A 24881-nucleotide genomic window follows, 5' to 3' on the forward strand; every position below is an offset into this window, starting at 1 on the left:
AATTCTTGGTCAAGTGAAGGACTAGGATGGAAAGCTAGAGGGCAGCAGTGCTAATGCCAATCAAATAAGAATGTTAAAGTAAGAAGACTTTGAGTACCAATTCCCTCCACCTACCTTAAGCTCAGAATCTTTTCTCATTCAGAGATTGCACTGATATTGATTATTATTGCATGCTAAAGCATATAATGAGTCCACCTTCCGTTCCATATCAAGAAATTATTTTAGAAAGACAAATCCACTGTCCTCTATGATTAGTATAAATTCATTTTTTTCTGAAAAGCATCAATGAAGCATCTTTTAATGATGGGTTATATTCTAAATATATATTAAGCAGGAATGTTTGAGAGCAAATCTGTTTTAAAGACTTTTCTAAACACCTCTGTTCTTTGGCTGGGTAAAATAGTTATCCCTTTTTCTCTGACATTACTTTTAATACCTTCTTCAATCTGTTATTTCACTGATCAAATGCTAGACAGTTCATGTAGGATTTTTTTAATTAGTTTAGCAAACAGTTTTAGAAATGACCCAGCTAGCCTGTTGAAAGGGAGATGTAATTGGCTAAGGAAAGCTGAGTAGGTACATGAAGACTTTTCTCTCGTCACTGCAATGATTAAAGAAATCTGAAAGTTTTGATTCCCCAATGCAACCTTCATCATCACAAAGCAAAACGAATCAAATCAAACTCTCAAGCAGACACTGCACAAATTAGTTTGAGAAAGGGAATGAGAGCCCTTTATCTGAGCAACTTTCTGCCTGTCAAGATCTGTATTTCCGAGCCTTTCTTTCCTTGGCTTTTTTTATTTTTTTCACAAATGCTGTTAAAAGCAGAAGTTGGAATTACAAACAAACATTGTAAGGCAGGTTATTGGTGAGACAATACATTTTGTAAAACATGTAATCCTCCATTAGAACTCAAAATCTAATCTGCCAAGCGCTGCCTTAAGCCTGAAGCTCATTAAGGGTTCTGGAGAGCATCTCACGGTGCAGAGGGTGCTTGTAGACGGTGCTCTTCTATAGAGGCTTTCAGGGACTCTACTAAGGAGGAAACTGACCCTTGTGATGACATTTGAGAAGGTGCTTTGGCATTCACAGATCTCAGAGGAGAAAATGCAGCTCTAACCAACCGCCATAGTCAGGGCCATGTGGGATTCATGTGGGGAGGGACCTTAGAGGTCTTCTGCTCCAACTGCCTGTTCAAGCAGGAGACCCTATACCATTCCAGACAAGTGGCTGTCCAGTCTCTTCTTGGAAGCCTCCAGTGATGGAGCCCCTACAGCCCCTTCTGGAAGCAAGTCATTCCACTGTTTAATTGTTCTCACTGTCAGGAAATTCCTCCTTTGTCCTAGCTTGCTTCTCTCCTTGATTAGTTTCCATCCATTGCTTCTTGTCCTGCCTTTGGGTGGTTTAGAGAATAGGTTGACCCCCCCCCCCTTCTATGTGGCAGCCCCTCAAATTCTGGAACACTGCTATCTTGTCACCCTAAGTACTTCTTTTCACTAGACTAGACCTACTCAATTCCTGCAACCGTTCTTTGTATGTTTTAGCCTCCTGTCCCCTAATAATCTTTGTTGCTCTTTTCTGCACTCTTTCTAGAGTCTCTACATCTTTTTTATATTGTGGTCATCAGAACTTGATGCAGTATTCTGTGTATGGTCTTACTTAAATCCCAGAAATTGCTTCTGATTTCCACTCACTGTATCTCTCTATTCAACATTCAAGAATTTGTCACTCCTTTTAACCATCTCCCAGTTGGGCATCCAAAGGGAGGAAAGATCCTGGTTGTAGGAAGAAGCTGTACACTGCACATCTTTTCTCTTGTGGGTGCTTGTGTAGACCTGTGGGGAGATATTCTGCACACTGATTTTTGAGGGAAAATTGGCATAGAAGGGGTGGGTGGGACTTATAAGGTAGACTCATTGCAAAAGGATGCTAGAAAGGCCCAATACTTCCTGAACACTTAATAATGGTTGACGGAATCTTTGGCACATTTAGTTTCTATTTTGGAAAATCTGAATTCCTCTCTTTCAAAAGAGGCTGCCAAGTTATTGAGCTTCAGAAATGGATGTCTTGCAAAAAGGTGCCCTGATTTCCTGTACTTGAAAATTAAGACTTTGCTCCGCCTGTAGAGGGAATCTTGAGAACTCTCCAAACCAGTGTTTCTCAACCTTGGCAGTTTGAAGATGTGTGGACTTCAACTCCCAGAATTCCCCAGCCAGCGATGCTGGCTGGGGAACTCTGGGAGTTGAAGTCCACACATCTTCAAACTGCCAAGGTTGAAAAACACTGCTCTAAACATCTTGTTGAACACAAGAGAAAAAGAGCAGGAGCAGATGGCCCCCATGAAATGAAACTCAGCGGTTTTCTCCTCCTTTCCCCCCCACCAGCCTTAGAATTCTTTGAAAAAAGCCCTAAAAAAATCGGGAAAAGGGAAGTAACAGATGTAATTTATCTGAACTTCCAAACTGCCCTTAACTAAATCTCCTGCAAGGAAATGAAGAAAGCTACGTAAATCACAGGTCAGCAGAAGAATATGTTATAGCCTGAAAATGCTTCAGGGTTACTTTGCAATGCAACACAATTCAAAGAGCGTTTCTCTGGAATCTTCTATTCCGGGATGGGGCTTTTTAATGCGTGGCTTGCAGGAAACGGGCCTCGGGCTGCTTGTTTCCAGGAACGCATGAGAAGGCTTCCTCCTGCGGCTGCCCTTGTGGGCATGTGGGAGTCTCCCTACCTCACCTCATCCCATGCCCTGGTGCATCTCCTTCAGGTCCCAAGAACTGTCCAAGCACATGACCAGATCAGCCCTTCTTTCAAAATGTTTCAGAATCGGGAGGTCATTTTGCCCCAAAGATGCTTTTTTCAACTGGCAACTGGACTTCCTTGGTTTTTCCTTGAAGACGTTTCGCTTCTCATCCAAGAAGCTTCTTCAGTTCAGTTCAGTTCAGCATTGAAGAAGCTTCTTGGATAGGAAGCGAAACGTCTTCAAGGAAAAACCAAGGAAGTCCAGTTATCTTTTGAAAAAACACCTTTGGGACAACTATGACTGAGGATCTCCAGAGACATTGAGGTCATTTTGCCATTTTTCATCCAAACAGGGAATGCAAATTGGGCAGGGGGAGACAACTCACCTGGGGACAAGGAAGCAAAAAACCAAGTGCAGAATACGGAATAGCAGACTTAGAAGCCCTACTTTGCTTGCCATTTTTCTTGGTCTGCTAGCAGGAAAAGAAGGCCAGGTGCTTCTTTGCCAGTAGGAATGGCTGGCATCCTTTCAGGTAGCACTTTCCCCTCTGCTTGGAGGTGTGCGCAGATGAAAATACTCTAAAACCATCAGTAAACTGTATGTCAGGGTTCCCAAAAGCATCCAAAATTAAATCAGAGTCCAAGGCAAAGTATTTCTCAAAGTTCCAATTTATTAAGAGAGCCACGTTGTGAAATCTCAAATCTGAAAGCTTCCTGGTTTTCCCCACCCAGTTGAAAGTTGAAGATCACACCCACAAGTCCATCACATTGTCCAATCATTCACTGCCATGCTGGTAGCTTCCACCCATCCAGTTCTGGTCAGGTGCAGAGACAAAGGATGACCTTGGCTTTCTAGAAAGAATTTTGTTATGGCTACATATCATCTAACTCCATACAACCCCCCCTCCCATTTTCCCACGATAGAAAATGCATAGCAGAAGAATAGAAAGTGTGGCAGCCTGAGGTCCAAAAGAAAAGATGGCTGCCGGCCTGACACTTTATATGATGCAGAAGTAACTAAAACATTAAAGCAGAGTAAACTCATAACGTCCTTCCGCCCTCCCAAAATATTTTGGCCATCAGCAGCACATTGCTATTTGTGTTCTCCCCAGCCAACGTTCTCCAGAAGAGGCCTCCGCCTTTGGATGCTGGCTGCTCTCCTTCAGGATCCGTCTCACCTCCATGGGTGGCCTTTCACAGCCATAGTGGAACTCTTCTCTACAGATAGGCCTCAACATACAGGGCGGGGCATAACCTTTTCCTAGGGGGTCACAGCAAGATCGACAGCAGTTTACAACTTCCGCGACACCTCATTTTAAAGCCCATAAAAAACTGAATTGAATGAGCTATTAAATGTTAAATTTGCTTTAAGAATGGCTGGAAAATTCGATTCGGAAGAACAAAGGATCATTGACAGAATAAAATGCATTGCCTTTCGAGAGGCTCGCAATTGTTAAAGGAAAACAATGTCGAATTTTGGGGCAATGACGTCTGGCCGGGAAATTCGCCAGATCTCAATCCGGCAGAGAACATTGGGGCCATAATTAAGGATGAAGTAGAAGCTCTGATGATTCAGGAGCAAGGTCAAAATCGATATTCGGTTGAAACTTTGAGAATGAATTTGGAAACTGTGTTGAAAAATCTGGAAAATCGAACGGAACTGTTTGAAGATTTGTTGTGTTCTTATCCACCTCGTTTGAATGCTGTTCGAAGGGCTAATGGTGGTCATACTGACTATTAAATCGTGTCAATAAACTCAGTTTTTGATGGGCTTTCGAATGGTGTATGAATTATTTGTGTTGTTATTACAAGTGTTGCTGTGACCCCCTAGGAAAAGGTTATGCCCCGCCCTGTACAACCGCAATTGGGACCGGAACGTCCATTGCTAAGCAAGACGGTTGTTAAGTGAGTCACGGCCAATGTTATGACCTTTTTGTTGCTGGTGTGAAGCGGTGTTAAGGGAATCACAATGTGGTGAAGCAAATCCAGCTTTCCCCATGGACATCGCTGGTCAAAAGCCAGCTAGGAAAGTCTTATCCCGTGAGCCCAGGATGCTGCAGTAGCAGCCACAAAAGGCCTGCCGGTAGCCATGATAAATTTTATCATTTGGCTGTGGGGATACTAGGCAGTTGTAAGTGTGAGGTGCTGTTGTAACTTTGAACAGTCACTAAATGAATGCTTGTAAGTCAAGGATTCCCTGTAATATGGTTTGGCTAGATATGTTTGGTAAATCAAAATATTTCATCAACCACCACTAGATGGCAGCCAAATCAGGTAACTGTAATCCCAGCTAAAATGTTCAGTCCCATTGTGAATTTTAACCGTCGTAAAGAGCGCTCTTTTCTGAGAACTGGTTTGCATTAATATTTTACTAATTGGCACTTTTACTGTATAATCTAGCCTCTTCTTTTAAAAAGCAAAAAAGTAGGTGCTCTCCCTGTAAAAAATATAGAAGTCAGTACTGGAGGCAGAAAAACAATTAAATGGAATGAAGAAAAGCGATAATTTAGCAACTGTTTAAGAATTTATGCTTCCCAGACCTCCTCAAATTTTAAAGCTGAAACATTTACGTGCCTCCTGTAAAGAATGATGCCGTAATTGTGGCTTTATTCACTCTGAATCTTTATATTTTACAGACAATCTCCTGTGTTGTTGGGTGTTGAAAATAAATAATAATAATCTGAATTAAAATAAGAATGATTAAAATTAGTAATAATAATGTAGTAATGTAATGTAATAATAATCTGAAAACCTAAAGCTGTATTCAAATAGAATCTCTGCTTAACACTGTGTGAAGATACAACCAATGGAGTTAGGACTGGACAAATGTGTCACTCTCATCACCAACAGGGGAAGACTAGTGAAAACTGAAGGAATTGGGGTATCCTATGGGACTAGCATGAAGAGTCTGGATGAAGACAATAACTAAAATTACCTGAGCATTCTTCAAGCTTACAACATTAAGGATACCGACGTCAAGAAGGAGGTTAGAAATGAACACACCAAGAGAGTGACAAAGATCTTAATAGCAATAACACTTAGACTTATATACCACTTTAGAGTGCTTTACAGCCCTCTCTAAGTAGTTTATAGAGTCAGCCTCTTGATCCCAACAATTTGGGTCCTCATTTTACTTACCTCGGAGTCAACCTTGAGCCTGATGAGATTTGAACTGCCAAATTGCAGGCAGCAGAAGTAGCCTGCAGTACTGCACTCTAACCCACTGTGCCACCGTGGCTCATTCAAGCCCAAACTCAGTAGAGGAAACACCATCAAAGCAATTAACACGTGGGCAATTCTAGTTATTAGATCTACAGGTGGAATAGTGGACTGGATTCAAATGGATCTTGATAAGAGAATCAGGAAAATAATGACAATGAATCTTGTCCTTCATCCATGCAGTGATGTTGACGGAATCTGTTTACCAAACGCACATGGGTGGGTGTGGAATGTCGTAAGTACCAGACAGTTGTTGAAGAAGAACAAAGGGCATTGGGAGAATATCTAAAGGATTGTAAAGAAGAGGCACTAATGTTTGTACACCATGAAAGTTCACTGAATATCAGGGAGATCAGACTGGCCTACAAAGAGGCCAAATGAAGAATAGAAAAGAGGCAAAGTAAAGCATTAGATGGGCAGCTCATAAAAAGACTAGAAGGCAAAACAAAGATCAAGACCTGGCAAAAGCTAAAAGCGGGAAAATTCTGAAGAAAATTCTGAAGAAAATTCTAAAGAAAATTCTAAAGAAAGAGACAGTGAGACTAATTCTGGCTGCACAAGGCCAAGCCTTAAGAACAAAGCCAGAACTGAGAACACAGCAACAAACAGCAAATGCCACCTCAGCAAAGAAGCTGAAGAAATAGCGAGCATCTAGTTAGCTGGTGCAAGAAGATCACATAAACTGACTACAAGCAACAGCATGACAAAGTAGCAACAATGGTACATTGGAAGATCTGCAAGAAATGCCATTTTGCTGCAAGCAAGAAGTGGCGGGACCACAAAGTAGACAAAGTAATAGAAAATGAAGAGGCTTAAAGTGCTGTGGGATCTTTTGAATTCAAACAGAGAAGCACCTGCCACAAAACTTGCCAGATCTATCAATTGTCAATAAGAAAGAGAAAGAAGAGTTTGCATAGTGGATGTGGCAGTTCCTGAAGACAGCAGAAGAGAAGAGAAAGAAGAAAAATCACAAAATACAAAGACCTGCAAATTGAAGTAGAACAACTAATGGCAAAAGAAAGCAAAGATGGTACCAATAATGATACTGGGTGCAATTCCAAAACATCTGGAGCAACTCTTGAACATTTTTGCCATTGACAAAATCACTACCAGTCAATTGCAAAAGGCAGCTATTCCTGGAACAGCTTTTCTCCTGCAATCCTTTCAACCTTTAACACTATCAAGCAACAACATCTCCCCAATCTTGGGCCTTGAGAGGTAGATAAGAATGCCAAACCCCATCTAAACATCTGGCTGCCTGAGCAACCAACTATAATAATGAGATCTGTATGCATGTTTTACATTCCATGGCCATCAAGAGGGAATTTGGCTGGTTGACTGTGGAACGATATGGAAGAATTGCACCTGTGGGGCTTTCTGAACCATCTTGGCTGAGCTTGCCCAACCTACACAGCTCAAGTGGAGGATGGAGACACAGGATGTATTGGCTACTACCTTGTTTCCCCAAAAATAAGACAGGGTCTTATTTTCTTTTGACCCCCCCCCCAAAATAAGCGCTTGGCCTTATTTTCGAGGAGGTCTTATTGTTTTTGAGGTGCAGGAGACGGCGAGTGTGGTCACTTCATGGCTGCTGCTGTGTTGCAATATTTTCAGGGAGGGCTTATTTTAGTGCATGCGCTCAAAAGCCCGATTGGGTTTATTATCCAGGGAGGTCTTATTTTCAGGGAAACAGGGTAGTGATACAAGAATTGCATCCTTGGATCCCTCACTCCTGACCTAGACTGATCTAAATGCTAAGCAGGGTTATAGTTGGTTAATACTTGGAGGGGAGACTAGAGAGCAGCTACACTAAGAAGTGTATGGTTGGGGGAGGATCTGAGAAGATGGTCATGGCAGAAAATGTATGGATGAGGGTGGACAACAGGCATGGAGAAGGTGTTTAAGGTCCGTGGGGGGGGGGAGTTGATGGGCCTTTGGCATAGGGAGGAAGAAAAACAACAAAGGGTGAGATGATGAGAGAAAAAATTGGGACGGAGGGAGGGTGAACTTCAAAGATAGGCTTAGGAGCCTGCAGCTGATTCAGGCCGTGATGGATGCCAGCACAAAGACTTAAGGAGAAGAGTTATGGCCCGACAGTGATGGGAGAGAAATACGATTCCAGCCGAAATGCTCTCTGCTTAAGGCCTTCTGAGATCAATATCACATTCGGTGGGCATCAACAGCCAAACTGGATTTCCCTTCCCCTGTGCTGGAGAAAATATCTCCATTAACCAAGGGGCTGTGAGGGGCCACTCAGCTTGTTCTCCTTTCTGTCTTGACGTCACAGCCCACCTACGTTGAACCCTCCAAAGAAGTGTGGAAGGAGAGAAAATGAGTTCGGATTGAGGAGCCCACAGTGGATGGAGTTGTTGACAGGGGTTTCCCGGTGGGCACAAGTCAGGGAGACATGCAGGGTCGAGAGTCTTGCTTGGGGCTCAGGGGCTCAAAAGCTCTTACAAGGTATCCCCCACTTTTTTTTGCCTGCAAATGAAAGTCAGGAGCTTCAGTTTTTCCCAACAGGGTCCTAGCCGCTGGGCTGTGACTTTGTTTTTCCACCAGGTGTCAACAGCTAGATCAGGGGTCTCCTACCTTGGCAGCTTTAAGACTTGTGGACTTCAACTCCCAGAATTCCTCTGAGGAATCTTGGCTGGGGAACTCTTGAAGTCCACAAGTCTTAAAGTTGCCAAGGTTGGAGACCCCTGAACTAGGTTATTCCTTCTCACTAGAGAATAGAAGCTGATCTGTCCTACTTGGTCTCTGATAAAAACACGCCTGGCAAGGCTGCTATGGCCTGCATTGGGCATTTACATTCTCTGTAATGTTCAAGCTGTATTTACTTACTCTGTGTTAGTTGTTTTACTTCTAGCAAAAAATGATCCTCCCCAATTATGAATCAGATGAGATTGGTTGAGTGCAACTGGCAAAGAAAGTAGGATAGCATTCCTTACTGCTATCCTTTGAAATCATCATTTCCTCCAGACACAAATATCTAAATGGCCTCCGATAACCTCATATTTGGCAAAGCTGAGCGAACACCTTTTTTTTTTTGCAATTGGACTTTTTTCCCCAAAAGAAATACAATTTAATAGTCCAACAGGAAATGACACACAAAATTGTTTCACTGGAGAAGGAGAAATGCAATTGATATTAATTACGACATTGAACAACCCAGATAATGCTGCCTGCTAAATAAGACTCCGAAGTCCTAAAAAAGCCCCCAAAACTAAGGTGATGTTGGAAGAGGTGAAATAGAAGTCTCTAGACAGAGTAATCTAGCTGGGCGGATGAAATCTGCAGAACGATGCCAGCTTTGCAGAGTGCGAGGGACCTGAGTGCGACCAACATTGTGCATATTTCATGCTGCATCTCATAAGGAAAGTGTGAGGGCCAAGGGTAGCAAGATAACAGTCTTCCAGTACTTGGGCAACTGTCACAGGGAAGATGGGGTTGACTTATTCTCCAAAAAAGGCAGAACAAGAAGTAACAAGTGGAAGATCATTTTTAAAAAATCCAACCTAGAACTAAGCAGAAATCTCCTGACAGTGAGAACAAATTGTTTGTTTAGCATATGGAAGTGAGAACAATTAACCAGTGGGATGACCTACCTCCAGAAGCTGTGGGTGCTCCATCACTGGAGGTGTTTAAGAAGAGGTTGGACAGCCATTTGTCTGAATTGGTATAAGCTCTCCCGCCTGAGCAGGGGGTTGGACTAGAAGGCCTCCAAGGTCCCTTCCAACTCTGTCATTCGTATCTCTGTATTTTGATCTTCTCCCCATATGTTGCTTTGAATGATCTAAGAGCTCCAGGCAGCCCAACTCCCGGGCCTTGGATCCAATTAGAAAACTTGGATAATAATGTTTGGATAACCATTTGACTGAAGTGGTGTAGGGTTTCCTGCCTAGGCAGGGGGTTGGACAAGAAGACCTCCAAGGTCCCTTCCAACTCTGTTACTGTTAACTATTGGAACCAGCAGGGAAGAGGGCAGGTATGGGATTTGTTTGCAATAATCTGAATGTTGCTAGATGTCAGCAAAGATTTAACTTCTCAGTTGTCTCATTGATGCCATCTAGTGGTCATCTTTTTTTCAACAATTCAGATCTGCTAGCTAGCCTTAGGAACAGATATGCCTGTAAAACAGAGGACAGAAAGAGGGGCTCTTCCGCTTGAATAGTTAAAAGACAAGCATCAAAATATATAATATAATCCATTCTGTTTCAGGGCAAGAAACCTCTGGCAACCAACCAGTTGTCAGGGAAGATGAGAGGAGAAGGTTGAGTTCCTTTCTAACCAACTGGGGGCTTCGTGGGGGCATTGAGATCCTGGCAGGATTGCCCTCGGTTGTACTCAGTAGAGTTCTCTTTTTGTATTCTTTTGTTTTAGCCAAATGGCAGTTCTGAGGGCCAGCGAAGGATGTGCATCGAAGTAGGGCAAACCTAGAAGAGAAGGGCTAGAGAAAAATACTGCAAAATAGAAGTGAAACAGAAGGAAATCTTTGCACTGAACCGTTCCAAAAGAAGAGCCAAGCTCTTGTTTTCCTTATGCAAAGGGAAATATTTAAGTTGACAAATAGGATATTTAACAGTAAAACTGATACTTGACGGTTCATTATTAACTGTTTCTGACATGATTTATTTGCTGTTATAAAAAGGGGCATTTATTGTGTAATATGATTCAGAAATTAGCTCCAGTTTAGCGAGAGGCCTTGACTGCATGACCCCTTAATAGCCTTATAATGATGCCATTTACCATTCAGTGGCTTGTCCAAGACATTCTGCGGGAGATTTGCCTCTAAAGGGCTGCTATTCATGCAGGAGACCCTCCTGGGACTCAGCAACCTGTGCCCAGGTGCATGGCCAAAGCTCAGTTCTCCAGAAGGAAAAAGGCAGCTGCCCCATAGCTACTCAAAGGTGCTATTTTTCTTCAGAAGGCAACTGGACTCTTTTTTCTTTTCTCATCCAAGAAGCTTCATCAATGCTGATGGGGAGGTGGGGGGAGGAATGGAACTGATGAACTTGATCTGTTTGTTTTGCTTTGTTTTTAATAGGTTGACCTCCTCCTCTTCCTCTTCCTTCTCTTCTTCTTGCCCCCCCCTTCTCTTCCTCCTCTTCTTCCTGCTCCTCCTCTTCCTCCTCTTCCTCTTCTTCCTGCTCCTCCTCCTCTTTCTTCTCTTCTTCCTGCTCCTCCTCTCTTCCTCCTCCTCTTCTCCCTCCTCCTCCTCTTCCTCCTCTTCTTTCTTCTCTTCTTCCTGCTCCTCCTCTCTTCCTGCTCCTCTTCTTCCTTTTCCTCTTCTTCCTGCTCCTCCTCTTCCTCCTCCTCTTTCTTCTCTTCTTCCTGCTCCTCCTCTCTTCCTCCTCTTCTTCTTCCTCTTCCTCTTCCTACTCTTGTTCCTGCTCCTCCTCTTCTTCCTCTTCCTCTTCTTCCTGTTCCTCCTCCTCTTCCTCCTCCTCTTTCTTCTCTTCTTCCTGCTCCTCCTCTCTTCCTGCTCCTCTTCTTCCTGCTCCTCCTCCTCTTCCTCCTCTTCTCTTCTTCCTGCTCCTCCTCTCTTCCTCCTCCTCTTCTTCCTCTTCCTCTTCTTCCTGCTCCTCCTCTTCCTCCTCCTCTTTCTTCTCTTCTTCCTGCTCCTCCTCTCTTCCTCCTCTTCTTCTTCCTCTTCCTCTTCCTATTCTTGTTCCTGCTCCTCCTCTTCTTCCTCTTCCTCTTCTTCCTGTTCCTCCTCCTCTTCCTCCTCCTCTTTCTTCTCTTCTTCCTGCTCCTCCTCTCTTCCTACTCTTCTTCTTCCTCTTCCTCTTCTTCCTCTTCTTCCTGCTCCTCTTCTTCTTCTTCCTCTTCCTCTTCCTTCTCTTCTTCCTCCTCTTCCTCTTCTTCCTGCTACTCCTTCTTCATTTCCTCCCTTCCTCCTCCTCTCCAGTTTCCCTATTGAATTTTATCTCCATTTCCAAATGTTGGCCACTTTTACTGTATTGGCTGTCTCCTCTTGAAGCAGGTCTTAATCCTCTCTGTCTTTGTTCACTGGCAACCCTTAGCTTGGATGTTATGAAAACATAGGCAGCATGCTTAAGTTATCATTCCGTGTGTCATGTAAGCCCAGAAAACAGAGTTACTTATATCAACCATGAATAAATGGCTATGGCTAAGTGAGCCATAGCAATGCAACCATTGCATTCTTACATTTTTCAGTTGGTCTGCGACATTCAAGTATACTCTAAATCCCAGGCAATATTAAGAATATTGTTTCAGTTACCATCTGTTTGGGGCACTTTTGTTTAGAAACATAGAATTAGTCCATCTTTGACATGACCAACATTTGTGTATTTCCAGGCCGTGGGAAGATCTTTGGAAAGGATGGGCAGATGTTCCCTTAAAATAGTGTTTCTCCCCCTTGGCAAGTTGAAGATGTGTGGACTTCAACTCCCAGAGTTCTCCAATCAGTAAGGCTGACTGGGGAATTCTGGGAGTTCAAGTCCACACACCTTCAAGTTGCCACGGTTGAGAAACGCTGCCATAGAAGGAAGGAACCAGTGTAGCCCAGTCACCTTTAATTGTACGACCTCACAGTTCTTTAATACAAAAAGTTAACTTTTCAAGTTTTCTCTTCTTTTCTTTTAGCAAGCCTACTAGAATAGGGTAGGAGTCATTTTATTTCAATTGAGACAGATGTGGTGATTGATTGCAGAGCATTGAGTGTTTCCCCTAAAGATCCTGGTCTATTTTATGCCCGCTTCTAATCCTATACAATTGTAGAATTGATCTATGGCTTGTTTCCTAAGCTCCCTCTGGGATGAGCCAGCTTTCAAATATGTGACTATAAATATGTTTTAGATAGAACAACTGAAACTGAAGATGACTTGCTGCAGTCACTTGATATACAGCGTGTCATGGTTACATTAAAAAATATGAAAGTGGCCATGGATGCAGTCATAAATAGGCACTTTCTTGAGCATTTGCACTGTTGTTGGTTTACAACACTAGTGCTTACCTCTTTGGGCACCCTGATAATCTTCTTCCAAGTTTAACTTCAGGTATTCACCCCCAAACCATCTGAAACTTGCAGATGTCAGCCATAGAATCATAGAATTTGGAGGGAAGGTGTGATTGGACAAACAAGGAATTTGTCTCCAGTGCATAAGCTCATGCTATACATATAAATAGCAAATAATAGGGCATAGATCATAATAAACAACGATTGATAAATCATAAAAACCAATAGGAGAAGCTAGTAGGAAAGATGAGAGGATGAGAAAAGATGAGAAGTGAGACAGCACTAAGGGAATTAAGTGTGCAGCAGAGCTATGGTGGCGGGGGAACTATCTTTATATCTAGTCGTTTGTATCTAATGGTTATCTCCCACCCCCCCTCCACTGCCCAACTCCCACCCCACGGATCCCTTGTGGGCATTGATGAACATACCTTCTGCAGGTCCAGCAAGCTCCTTCGTTGGCTCTTGCATGTGCTTCTGGGACATGAGTCTCACACCTGCTGAGCCGTAGTAGTAGTAGTAGTAGTAGTAGTAGTAGTAGTAGTAGTAGTAGTATTGATTTGCAATAGTAGTAGCTACAGCATTACTCTAAGGTTAGTGTCGTCCAAACTGCAACCCTCTGAAGCACTGACTACCCCCAGCCCTCCAAGAAGTCATGTTTCATTATGGGCAATGGGCATCTGATGATATTCATACCCCAAGGTACTTGCAAGGGATGATACAGGTAGTCTATGACTTACAACTCTCGGTTTACTAACTGAACTTACAACACTGAAAAAAGTGACTTATGACCATTTTTCATATGACCATTGCAGCATCCCCATGATCATGTGATCAAAATTTGGATGCTTGGCAACTGGTTCATATTTATGACATTTGCAGTGTCTGGGGGTCATGTGATCAATTTTTGGGACCTTCTGAGAAGGTCAATGGGGAAGCCAGATTCACTTATCAACCATGTTCCTAACTTAACAACTACAGTGATTCACTTAACAACTGTCATGTGATCATTTTTGCGACAAGCGAAGTCAATGGGGAAGCCATCTTCACTTAACAACCATGTTACTCATTGAACAAGTGTTGCAGGGGTGGGTTTCAGGCGGCGCTACTGCCGGTTCGCTCATGTGCGCGCTTTGTGCACACACTGGATGTGCATGCACAATTCAATGGAATTTTTTTGGTGCATGCACAGTAAAAAAAAGATGGTGGCAGTGACTGGGGAACCGATTCGGGTGTGTGGCCAGCCTGGGTTAGTGCCAGTTCTGCAACCCAGGCTGTCATACCATTACCAGTTTGGCTGAACCAGACTGAACCATTAGGAACTGGGAGAAAGCAGAACTATTGAACTCATGTTTTGCATCTGTCTTTACACAAAGGGATAAACAGTCCAACCTATCAAAAACAGCACCACAAAATTCAGATTAGGAACACAAGTTGAAATAGGGAAGAATATGGTAAGTGAGCACCTGTCTACCCTAGACGAGTTCAAATCACCAGGACTGGATGGATTACACCCCAGGGTTCTGAAGGAACTGGCAGACGAGATCTCAGAACCACTGAACTATAGCTTTCAGAGATCCCGGAGCACCGGGGAACTATCAGAGGACTGGAAAAGAGCTGATGTGGTTCCCATCTTCAAAAAAGGGAAAAAACCAGATCCAGGAAACTACAGACCTATCAGCCTGACCTCAATACCAGGAAAGATTGTGGAAAAGATAATCAAGCAATGAATTAGCGAACACCTAGAAGTAAACAAAGTAATAGCCAAAAACAGATCATGCCAGACTAATCTTATTGCTTTATTTGATAATGTGACAAAATTACCGGACCAGAGAATGCCATTGATCTAGTTTACTTGGACTTCAGTAAGGCATTTGATAAGGTAGACCATAACCTACTACTAGATAAAGTAGAATAATGTGGGTTACGCAGCATCACCACCAGATGGATTCGTAACTGGCTGACCAACCGCACTCAACGTGTAGTCCTCAATGGAACTGCATCTTCATGGAGGGAAGTATGCAGTGGAGTACCCCAAGGCTCTGTTTTGGGCCCAGTACTCTTCAACATCTTCATCAATGATTTGGATGAGGGAATAAATGGGGAACTCATCAACCAAGCTGGTAGGAATAGCCAACACTCCAGAAGATAGGCTTAAGATACAGAAAGATCTTGACAAACTTGAACATTGGGCACTATCTAATAAAATGAAATTCAGTGGTGAAAAGAGTAAGGTTCTACATTTAGGCAAGAAAAATGAAATGCACAGGTACAGTAGAGGTGGTACCTTGCTTAACAGTAGAAAGGGATCTTGGAGTCCTAGTGGACAACCATTTAAATAGGAGCCATCCGTGTGCAGCAGCTGCCAAAAAAGCAAGACAGTTCTAGGCTGCATAAAGGGATAGAAGAGGGATAGAATCAAGATCACGTGAAGTGTTAATACCACTTTATAAGGCCTTGGGAAGGCCACACTTGGAATACTGCATTCATTTTTGGTCACCACGATGTAGAAAAGATGTGGAGACTCTAGAAAGATTGCAGAGAAGAGCGACAAAGAGGATTAGGTGACTGGAGGCTAAAACATAGGAACTGGGTATGTCTAGTTTAATGAAAAGAAGGACTAGGGGAGACATGATAGCAGTGTTCCAATATCTCAGGGGCTGCCACAAAGAAGAGGGAGTCAAACTATTCTCCAAGGCACCTGAGGGTAGAACAAGAAGCAATGGGTGGAAACTAATCAAGGAGAGAAGCAACTTAGAACTGAGGAGAAATTTCCTGGCAGTTAGAACAATTAATCAGTGGAACAGAAGTTGCTCCAGAAGTTGTGAATGCCCCAACACTGGAAGTCTTTAAGAAGACGTTGGATAGCCATTTGTTGAAAACGGTATAGGGTTTCCTGCCTAGACGGGGTTGGACTAGAAGGCCTCCAAGGTCCCTTCCAACTCTGCTATTGTATTGTATTGAACCCACCTCTGAAGTGCTGTGATTCACTTAAGAATTGGGGGAAGAAAGATTGCAAAAGGGCACAACTCATTTAACACTTGTCTCGCTTAGCAACATAAATGTTGGGCTCAATTGTGGTCGTTAGAGGAGGATCACCTGTAATGGCAACCTGCAGCGACCTCCATCTTGTTGCTTTTTCATTGATGTCTTTTCTGACATTTCAGGTTCTAAAAAGAACGCAATTTGAGATTGTAGGCAGATACGAAATGTAAGACAGGTTCACAAATTGTCCGAGCCGTTTCAGAAAATAAGTCCGCTCTTGGTGCCTCTTGTGCCCTTCAGATATAAAGTAAGGCTACAGTCCCAAGTAATACATCCCCCTTAAATAAGAACTCCGAGGCAGGCAAAGTCCTCAAAGAACATTTCATTGGGACACATCAAATTGGCACAGACTTGGTGGGAAACCGGCTCTAAGTGCTCCCTGGTTTATCACCCAATTAAAAGTCAAACTTCGTCACTTCCCTCCAGAGTCTCCATTCACATGTCCCAATCAGCACACAGTCCAGTTGCTAGGTGACCTCAGTCTCCACCTTTTGAACACCTGCACCTGTCCTTGATTCCCAGGGGAAGGAATTTTATTCAGGCTACAACATCCCAGCTATCTCTACACACCCCTCCCCGGCCCCTTCGCACCTGGCTGTGTCAGCCCTGAAGCAGTGAGGAGAGAAATCTCCCTCAAGAGCTACAGAGAAGGAAAATGGCCCCAGGTGGGCCAACTTCAGGGTTGACAGTTACCTTCAGGGTTTATTTTTAAGCCTAAAGCTGTGCTTGACCGATTGATCTCCTTTTCTCCCAAGGTTTGGGCCACAGACTTGGATCTGCGCTACAGCGATCAGCTGGCCATGACTCAGGTCGCGCTCTACATAACAGAGGGGATCTTCGACTGCACGTCAAGTCGCTTCCAGATACAACTCCCTTCAAAGAAGCCACCTGTGCAGAAAGAACAGACCCGATCCGTAAGTGATGCTCAAATGAAGAAACAATCACTTTGTGGCCTAAACTACAGCTCTCCAACCTTGGCAACTTTAAGCCTGGAAGACTTCAATTCGCCGGGCTTAAAAGTTGCCAATGTTGGAGACCCCTGGCCTAAATGGTGTTGGTCTCCCATTGTTTGATATCCTCGTGCACCATCACTCCATTGCACCGGGGACAGAACAGTGTGGCCCCCATCAGCTTTCCAGCCATTAGGAAGTTTTAATGTACTAATCCATGGATTGTAATTACATTTGGAAATGACCAGTCCTTTCCCTGTGCTTCATCTTTTGTGTTGGGTTTAACGTAAGTGGCCTGAGAGAATTTCTTGATGGATTGTTCCTTCCGGTTCTTAGCAGAAGGGGCGATGGGCTTTGCTGGCTTTATTCTTAGGCAGCCAACTGTCTTGGGCTGGTCCCTGCACAGCTTTCTAAAGCCAAATTCATTGTCTTACAATATTGGTTTATCACTTTCACAGGAAAACTGAGGCTGACCTTCTCTAGCATTTGTTAGTATCTATGGAAGGACTAGGGGCGAGGTGATCGATTCAGACTCTGGCTGAGCCATTCCAAATCTTGGACCATCCTCTTTCTTTGATCATTCAGTCTTTCAATATCTGAGGGGCTGCCCCAAAGACGAGGGGCTGAAGCTATTCTCCAAAGCACTGCTGCAGGCAAGACAAGAAGCAACGGATGGAAACTAATCAAGGAGAGAAGCAATCTAGAATTTAGGAGACATTTCCTGACAAGGAAAACAATGGGCAACCACTGGGATGCCTTTTGTGTTGTGGGTGCTCCATCACTGGAAGTTTTTAAGAAGAGATTGGAGAACCGTTTGTCTGAAATGGAATACGTTTCCTGCTTGAGCAGGGGGTTGGACTAGAAGACCTCCAAGGTCCCTTCCAACTCTGTTATTATGAATATTTGGTTCTCTGTTTACCAGTATTTTCTTTAAATTCAAGTCTTCTTTTTGCATATCCTTCATGAACGAAGGTCAGACTAATTGCAAGGGGCCTTAGTTTTATTTATTTATTTTTATTTATTTGTTTTGTCAAGCATATATAGGATAATAGATATAAGTATATACAAGATTATGAATATATAAAATGGATACGATTTTTTCTTCTTCCAAGTCAGGAAACTGAATGGCACTGGTGAATATCACTTTCCACATCTTCAACTTTCATTACCCTTCAGAATAGTTAAGTTCGAGATCTCTGAAATGCAGCTACTGTTCTTTGCAAACAATCCTCCATGTTTATGTGTAACTACAATATTGTAGAATCCCTTTCTATGTCATTGTAACTACATTTACCCCAAGCTCCTCCCACGACCGCTTCTAGACATGGAGTTCAGGTAAGACCAACTGACATTTTAGCACAGGTGTGTGGACTTTCTATAGCCACTGTATGGGAAAATGGCTTTATAGCCAGATGTTGTGCATTCCCCAAAATGTCAAAAATGATACCTTTTTGGTCTGTTCTCAAACAACTATGTGGGGTAAGAGGAGTACAAGTGAGTTCTGATTCAACTCCAGTTCCTGGTCTTAAAAATGGAAAGTAAGCAAGCAGCCCTATTCTGTAAATTAAAATAATTGCAGATTAATGCATAGTTGTCCCTTTTGACCTGCCTGTTGCCCTCAACACCTCGTTTCTTCCTCTTCTTCCTCTTCCTCGTTCAGCCAAGTGTTCGGGGTAAAACTGGGGATCCAGCACATCAGATCTTTTAAAGAACCGGAAGAAACAAACAGAGACAAATCTTTTTACAGTGCATGATCTATAATGAATGATTAAGTAAAAACACTTTATGTGAAATTATGATGTTAATAATGCTTCTGTCCCGGCGAATTTATTATGTGTTCACTGGGCTGCTTGCTTTGATTTTGATAAAATGGAGCGGCAACTGAGTACGAGTGATGGCTTTTATTTTTAGAAATCTCCTTTGCCAGAGCAAACTTCCTAGATACCGCCGCTACTGTAATTATGTAGAAAACCAATCACTCATTATACTTAGGATACATTATCTTTGAGACAGATGAGGCTAAATAAGCAAGACATTAATAATTCATCCCGCAGTTCATTATGCATGTGTTTGTCTGCTTTGTAGCTGAAATAAGCACCTCATCAGACCGATGCCTGCGCTTAAACAATGGTTCGGTGTTATTGCTGCTACATACGGGTTTACGCTTGTTAAACTGCGATTTGGATTATTTTATCAAGCATTCGTTTGTTTTATTTGCTGCCGTCTTTTGCCAGGGATAAATTTCTCAAAACTTTGGGTACCTGTTCTGGAAGCCTTTCTTTCAGCTGCCTGGCCCCATAGAGAAGGCAGCCCCTCGGAGAGGCAGCCAGGCACCCCCTCCCCACTCCCGCGCCTGCTTGCCTGTCTCATATGAGTGCATGGGTGAGCATGGTGTTCGAGGGAAGAGTAGTGGTTGCCACTCTGGCTAGCACTTTCATGCCACAAATACCGGTAATACTTGAGAATGAGAGATTTGGGATGAGGGGACGGAAGGCCGGACTTCGCATCCACAATATCTTTCCATTAAATCGGAGAGCTAGCTTAAAAATCTCCCTCTTTATTCTCACGGTTCTAATACCGTGTAGCAAAAATAAAATAATAAAATTATCCCATTGAAATACGGAATATCAACAAAAGCTGCTCGAGACACATTCGTTCTAAGGAGCTTCCCAAAGCTGCCTTTCTACATATGGCACATTTTGAACCCTGCGTGCACCCATTGAAATTCAGGTCTTACTAGATGATCATCAAAATGACTTGGCAGCCATCAGCCAGCATGGATGAAACCCCTTGGCTCCCCCCCCCCCGCCCTGATTTCTGCCAACAACCAGACACAATTTTGCTTAGCACGGTTTTACAAACATTGTATTATTACCCTTCTTGACATTGTGATAGCCAGTCGATGGCACAACAGTGGGCAGGCAGTGGGGGCCCCTCTGGATCAGCAGTAAAACTCCAAAGGCTGGCACTTTGGCTGGCAATTTAAGAATTCCCTGCCATTTTGTGATGGGAATAAAAATTGTGCTGCAGGCCAAAATAGAGGTGCCACTGTGGGTTATTTATGAATTTATTTTAAAAACCTCCCATACTCAGGAGAGGATAAATAACAAAATCTGGCCGTGTCCACCATTGTCCTACTCAGCGTTCCTGATAGGCCCTGGAAAAGGCCCATATCTGCCCAAGGACATTTTTTAAGAAAAGGGGAGGAGGGAAAAGTGGAAGTGGTCATGGTGAGAAAGCCCACGTACGACTGAAACCTTGAGACCAATTTTAACATTTGTGTGTGTATATGAGACCCAAGAAAAATGTATGAGAGCTACTACATTCTCAAACAAGTTCTCAGCAGTTTCGGGCTGGTGAAGGGGTTTAGGAACACTCACTGAGGCCAACTTCCCGGTCAACTCACCACAGGACAACTTCTGCAATCCACCATGGGATAACTCAAGAGAGGGACAAGTGAATTGTGGCACATCTTGTCTTGCCTTAGGTTTTGAATCTTGTCAAGTCAGAAGTCCTCCAGACGGGGGAGGTGAGCTGCAATTCTACTTCTCCCTCTTTTGACTTACCAGGTGTTGAATTGTCCCATGGTGAGTCAGCCAGAGTTAATCAGCCTGGGCAAGTCAACCGTGGCAAATCCCACTGCTGAAGTATCAGTGTGGTTGTGGGACTGCTACAATTCCTTTCAGAAGGCAGCCTGGAGAAGTGATCTTTGTCACTCTCGCTAGCCTTCCTAAAGCCTTTCTGCCATCTTGCTGACCCTGCTGTTTTTTCTGGGGAGGTGAGTCAGGCACTTCTCCAAGCTAAATGTGTGTTTTCTGCGAATGATTTTTTTTAATGGTTGCTGAAGAAATGATCGTAAATCAAGGATATCTGTAATTTGCTTTTTTTTAAAAAAGAATCCTGAGACCTGGAATTACTTACTTTAATTCTGTGATTTTTGTACCAGTAGGTAGATCCCAGGATTCAGGTGGAGGGGATCATGTCTGAAATCTTCTCACCCTTGATTTATATACTACGGTCCTTTCATGTTTATTCTGGATCCTATTTCCATTACCGCATTAAGAAAGTACTCGAAGCAACATGAAGCAACTTTGGGTTTATTATCATTTTGGACTGACGTTCAGTGTGGTGTGAAAAGATTTGGATTCCCACCAATTAGCCTAAATTTCCTTGCAGAGTGGTTGGTAGGAGGGGGGGAAATGTGAGAGGCCTTTGCAATGTCTGAAGTGGGTTCAGAATCTCTCCAAGCAGAAATCTAGATCTTTGTAGCTTCCACACTGAGTAGATCTCAGCCTCCGTGTGAAGTGATGAAAGGCATGAATGCTTCTCGGGGTATTTATGACTTCAGATTTATAGGATGAAACATTGAGAGGTTTAATATCTGTTCTATGTTATGCTGCTACTCATTTTGGAATTTCAGTTTGCCACTCAATATACGAGCCCTGTTGGGTTTAGTAATTGCATCGTATCTTCTGCATCCTTATTAATTAATTGATTGATTGAACTATTGATTAAATTTATATGCCTCCTATCTCACTATTGAGAGCAACTCTGGGCGGCTCCTTCATTAACTACTGAGGACTCCTTGTAAGAGGGCCTTCCCAAATTGTGTGCCCTTTGGATGTTCGTCTCCCACTCCTACAATCCTTAATCTCCCAGTGGGAACAGAAGCTGAGCTGGTCTGGAGGGCACCAGGTTGGGAATGCTGCACAGGGCTCCTCTCTCCATCAGGACCAGGCAGTCTGATGGTAGATGTGTGAAGAGGACTTAATGAATGGAGATGCCTCCTTGAGTTACAGTGCTAATCCTCCTCCTTTATCTGTGTTCAAGTGAGTCATTGCAAAGGTTGAGATTTGTTTCTTTGAAGAAGAGGAAGAAGAAATATGCCGGGAGGTTTAAGATTTAGCTACTCTTGTATAAATCTGCACTCCAGCCTCGAAGCTGGAATCTCTCAGGGATTCCTTAGCCTTAACTCTTTCTCCTTTTTCCTTTGCCAGACTTCCCTGGCCAGCCGCTACGTTCTCATGAGCAGTTCGATTAAGAATGACAACCTTTCCTTCATTTACTATAATGTTTTCCTCCAGATGTGCAAGGCTCACGGGATCGGCTACGATGTGCAGGTAAGAAAGACGCCTGCTTTCATTTCAGTGAAATAACAATAGGAAAATAGGCTGGGGAAGAAATAGAAGGTAAACCTCTAAAATGCGTGAACCACACATGAACTGCTTTGGGGAAAGAATCTACATGTTTTTGCCCCTATGATCAATTTCGATGAGATCTGTGTTTATTAATAGAGTTCAGATACTGAAATCCTGATTTCAGGCCATTAGGACTTGGAGGGAGAAGGGGAGAGGAGGAAAGAATTACCAATGTATTCTTTTTACAGACACTTTCTTTTGTTGAATACTTGACCATCAACTTTTTATATCAGCTTCGTAGTGAAAATTTTTAATTGGCTTGTTCTTAAATTATTTTATACTTAAATGACTTCATCTCACATAAGGCGCCTTAGCATGTGATCTTGGGAAATTGTATGTTTAGCATTTCCAGACACAGTAATAAAAAATAAATAAAAGCTTAACATCTTATCCCTTTCAACAGCTAAAAGAAGGAACCGTTTTTATCTTGTATGAAGACAAGAAACGAAACACATTTGGAATGATGTAAGTTCCCAGGAGAAAGGCATTGCTGGCCCTTGATAGTCCTATAGTTTAAGATTCCTTCTCTCTGCTCTTTGCCAGTCTTCTGGACATTCTAAAAGCCCAGAGAGAATGGCTCCTTAACAGACCCTGATGGCAAAGGCACAGAATTGTGTCAGAAAAGCCAGATTAAAAATATCCATAACTATTTTTACCTAGTAACTATTCTTCAAGAGCAGCCACAGCCCAAGCCTCACTGAAACAGCTGAACTCCTGTTTTTATGGGGGATCTGAGCAACGCCAAGTTTCCAACAGCATGCTCTGCCCTTCATAATACTGGGGTTCTCAACCCACCAGTGCTACCTGTTCACATATTTGAGATGCTTTAGTACTCTCATGTTTTAAATGACTCAAGCTTTTGCCCTCCTCCATTACTTGATTAATAAAAAATATTTATTACACAAATCCTTTTTACTGACAAGTTAAAATGGAGCCTCATCTTTTGTATCTCCCTGAAGATTGCCACCTTCGGAGATTGAAAATATTCATTAAATCCCTCCGTCTGACAGGCCCAAATGAGAGGGCGATTGTTTTTAAGCGTGCAAATAGAATCATTGGCAAAGACGTTTCTTTGGATATCATTAACAGAACAATTGGAGAACATCTCCAGGGGGTCCTCATGACCTTTGCTCAGCATCTCTTCATCATCTATCAAGAATTATCAGCACCTAATATGCATGCCGAGACCAATTTTAAGGTGAGGTGTTAATTAACTAACGATCCCCGTAAAATTTCTGTTCAAGGACAGAAAACACCTCATGCTGTATTATAAACAAGTGCTAAACCATCCTCGCTTCTGCTCGTAGCCAAACGTATTTCACAGCTTGCGGGTCAATATTGTGAGATTCCTGGCGAATCTGTTAGTTAAATTTAAGGGTTTTGGTACGGGAGCATGGATTTGCTTGGGCTGAGAGCGGTTGGTATACTTGTTTAAAACACACACACACAACATAACCCTCTCTAGCGTGAATGGCTAGCTCCTGAGGAAATTAGATTTTCATTTTGCATACATCCACTCTTGGATTTACTAATTGGAGAGGCAAAAAATGCTCTTCTCCCCAAAGACTTCTCCTATTGATTCGTCAAATGAAATGGTTGAGATGTTTGAAATATTAAAACACATCCATTAGGAGGAGGCAAACAAATAGGCTGTTTATGTTCCAATAACTATGGAAGGGTGATGGCTGTAAGCCCAGGGTTTGCACTTGTCTACATTCTGCCCACTATGATGGCTATCAAAGCAAGCACTTACTTAGGAAGCCTCTGGGGGGTGCTACTGTTGAAGGAACCTCTGGAGTGCTGGTGTTTTGTGAATGGCCATTCACTTGTAGCTCAGTTCCAGTCAACATAGAACATAGAATAATAGGATTGGAAGGGACCTTGGAGGTCTTTGAGTCCAACTCTCTGCTCAAGCAGGAGACAGTATATCATATCAGAGAAACGGCTGTCCAACCTCTTCCTGGAAAGCTCCAGTGACGGAGCCCCCACAGCTCCTGAGGAAAGCCATTCCACCGATTCTCATGGTCAGGAAATTTCTCCTTAACTCTAGGTTGGCTCTCTCTGTTTAGTAATCTTTCACCAAGTATGTCTTGTCCTGCTCTCAGGTGCTTTGGAGAATAGATGAACCCCCTCTTCTATATTTCAAATATTGAAAGACTATCATATCACCCCTAGTCCTTCTCTTTGTTAGACTAGACATATCCAGTCCCTGCAACCCATCGGTTGTACTTCCAACCTGTACTGCCTATGGTCAATGTTAAGTATTGTATTTTGTGTGCTACTGCACGGTGATGGCTTGGTTCCTTCTCCAAAGGTGCAAAAGATGGCACTAAAAATACAAGTCCCAGCAGAAATTCTGAGTGATGAACGGTGGTCCATCTCAACCCCAGGGAAGGCACCATGAAGAGCACCCCCCCCTTACACACAGGTGTCTATAAGGGCTGTCAAAAAGTAAAGAGCATCTCTTGATTATATGGATGTGGTCCCCATAATGGCTTCTATGACACATTGACATTGCTTTGTCTGATCTCATTCTTGCATATACTTTGTTCATTAGGCAGGTTGTAGGATTCTGGAAGTTGAAGCCTAATCTTACTGAATGGAAACAAGTCCAAAAATCAGAAGATGCTATTTGCCCCTTCAGGCAACCTATTACATTTTTGCAAAGATTCTGGAAAATGTTGAAGCTACCATTTTGGGTTTCTAGGATCCAAGATTTCTACCCAAACTTTGTCATTGGTTATGAGTCCC

At 43.0% G+C, this 24881-nt stretch overlaps 1 protein-coding gene across 1 annotated transcript in view; it reads left to right on the top strand.

Moving 5' to 3' along the window:
• IQCH (IQ motif containing H) overlaps positions 1-24881 on the top strand; it is a 107612-nt gene that overhangs the window by 80854 nt on the left and 1877 nt on the right. Inside the window, exons 17-20 of the mRNA XM_087704386.1 lie at positions 16738-16896; positions 21930-22052; positions 22534-22595; positions 23220-23328. Coding sequence (XP_087560512.1) covers positions 16738-16896; positions 21930-22052; positions 22534-22595; positions 23220-23328 — 453 coding nt within the window. The remainder of the gene's footprint in view (positions 1-16737; positions 16897-21929; positions 22053-22533; positions 22596-23219; positions 23329-24881) is intronic.

This window comes from Thamnophis sirtalis, unplaced genomic scaffold (assembly GCF_051295495.1).
Source record: "Thamnophis sirtalis isolate CommonGarterSnake01/CBP01778 unplaced genomic scaffold, rThaSir2_p1.2 scaffold_2, whole genome shotgun sequence".
In the NCBI taxonomy this organism is placed as follows: domain Eukaryota; kingdom Metazoa; phylum Chordata; class Lepidosauria; order Squamata; family Natricidae; genus Thamnophis; species Thamnophis sirtalis.